The sequence below is a fragment of the Bison bison genome, unplaced genomic scaffold (genome assembly GCF_000754665.1).
Source record: "Bison bison bison isolate TAMUID 2011002044 unplaced genomic scaffold, Bison_UMD1.0 scf7180017864330, whole genome shotgun sequence".
NCBI classification, from domain to species: Eukaryota; Metazoa; Chordata; class Mammalia; order Artiodactyla; family Bovidae; genus Bison; species Bison bison.
In genome coordinates, this window is record NW_011494902.1 from 4,399,628 (window position 1) to 4,402,050 (window position 2,423).

The 2,423-nt window shown below is 41.5% G+C and overlaps 1 protein-coding gene across 1 annotated transcript in view; it reads right to left on the minus strand.

The window, feature by feature from the left end:
* LCT (lactase) overlaps positions 1 to 2,138 on the minus strand; it is a 52,258-nt gene extending 50,120 nt beyond the window's left edge. The window contains exon 1 of the mRNA XM_010853668.1: positions 1,499 to 2,138. Coding sequence (XP_010851970.1) covers positions 1,499 to 2,138 — 640 coding nt within the window. The remainder of the gene's footprint in view (positions 1 to 1,498) is intronic.
* Positions 2,139 to 2,423: the final 285 nt, after the last annotated feature.

Sequence of the window (2,423 nt, forward strand, 5' to 3'; positions counted from 1 at the left end):
TACAGAGTGAAGTAAGCCAGAAGGAAAAACACCAATACAGTATACTAACGCATATATATGGAATTTAGAAAGATGGTAACGATAACCCTGTATACGAGACAGCAAAAGAGACACTGTTGTATAGAACAGGCTTATGGACTCTGTGGGAGAGGGAGAGGGTGGGAAGATTTGGGAGAATGGCATTGAAACATGTGAAATGTCATGTATGAAACGAGATGCCAGTCCAGGTTCAATGCACGATGCTGGATGCTTGGGGCTGGTGCACTGGGACGACCCAGAGGGATGGTATGGGGAGGGAGGAGGGAGGAGGGTTCAGGATGCGGAACACATGTTTTAAAATTATTAAATTAAAGAAAAAAAAATAAAATGAGAATATATTAATTATATGTTAAGTTTCAAAAGTAGAACATGGTGTGGGAGGGAAGTTTAAGAGGGATGGGGAATATGTATATTTATGGGATTCATGTTATTGTACGGCAAAAAAAACAGCACAAAATTTTAAAGTCCAATTAAAAATAAATTTAAAAAGTAGAATATACAAGTATACAGATATATAGTATGTATACAAGTATGTTACATGTATACATACATGTTATTGTACGGCAAAAAACCAGCACAAAATTGTAAAGTCCAATTAAAAATAAATTTAAAAAGTAGAATATACAAGTATACAGATATATAGTAAGTATACAAATATACAGTATATAATAAAAACTAGAAAGCATATCTAATCCAATTAACCTAATTAATCTAATTGGTTCTCAAAATTGGTATACCTCAGATTCATCTAGGGAATATATTAAAATCAATGTCCTGAGTCTGTCCAGACCTACTGAATGGGAAGCTTAAATTAGCTATGAAGCAGGAATATGGACAATTGTAATCATGTTCTTCTCACTATCCATCAGCGTATCGTTATTTTATCTTGTATTTGTCTCCCCTGCTGGAATATAAGCTTCAACTAGAGCACGTAATTCTCTTTACATAAGAAAAACGGGGAGGCTCAAGGTTTCCCTGATGGTCCAGGGGTTAGGACTCTGAGCTTCCATTACACGGGGCATGGTTTTGACCCCTCACTGGGAACTAAGGTCTCCCAAGCCACGCAGCATGGTCAAAAAGTATAAAAAATTAAAATGTAAAAAAGAAAGCAGGGAGGCTGAAAGAAAATGGGCAATCTTGAAATCCTAGGGAGAGTCAGGGAGGCAAGACTGAAGAAGGAAAGACAGAAAGATAATTGATAATAGTGTAGACTCAAGACTGGGTAAGGAGGGTTTAAAGACATTTTTCAAAGGGGATGTTGGGCATGGTACAACGCAAACCACCCCTACCTACCTCCACCAAGAAATCTTCAGGATATTAATTTCTCACTTGTAAATAGCTATGAGGGGACTGTTGAAAGTAAGTGGAAAGAAATGCTGAGTCCTGCTTTAAGAAGGGTGGATGAAGGTGGATGATGAAGGCTGCTGGTGGGTCAGCCATCAGGGTTGTGTGAACTCACCTTGAGAAGCATATTTTTCATGGTAAATCTCATAGGCTTTTCTGTGGGCATCAGTGAGCATCTGCAGACGTGAAGATCTTGATTCCTGGTGGGGAAGCTTCGTGATCACTCTCTCCAAGTCACTAAAAGTGAACCAGATCTCAACTAGGTCCCCAAAGGAGTGGAAGGCAAAGGAGGCATAGGCCGCAAAGAGATCGGCAAAGGCCTCAGTTCTCTGGAGAGTGCTGGCAGGGAGGGTCTGGTGGTGTAGAACCACCAAGGGCTGAAGCTGAGCAGTCTTGAGGGCCTCAAGCAGTTGCCGATAGCACAGCACTGTTTCCTTGTCTGGGTTCTCCGAGATTCCTTCTGGGAGAAGTTGTGCCCATGGCAGAAATACTTTGTAATGGGTGATCATACTGGCGCGGACACTTCTAAAGTACTCTGGCAGGAATGCAGGCAGTGGCTGGCGACAAACGTAAATTTCTTCATCTTCTGCTACAAAGGGAGAAGCCTGGTTTCCCAGGGGATCTCTCAGGTTGTGTAGCAAGCTGTTGGTTAGAGGACCAGCAGCTGAGATGAAATTTTTATCAGAGTCCCAGTCTAAACCCCAGCAAGAAAAACTTAAAAGGACAGTAAGGACTAAATGCCAGGCCAGCTCCATCTTCAAGGAACTGTCAGGAAGTTTGTGGAATACTTACTTTATAACTTCAGTTGAGGTTGTAAAATACCAAGCAACTATTAACACTTAATAGGTAACTGGATTATCTACAGTAATGAAATCAGTACATGATTCATCAGTTTAGTTGAGTTCAGTCACTCAGTCGTGTCCGACTCTTTGCCACCCCATGGACGGCAGCACGCCAGGCCTCCTTGTCCATCACCAACTCCCAGAGTTTACTCAAACTCATGTCCATTGAGTCGGTGATGCCATCGAACCATCTCATCC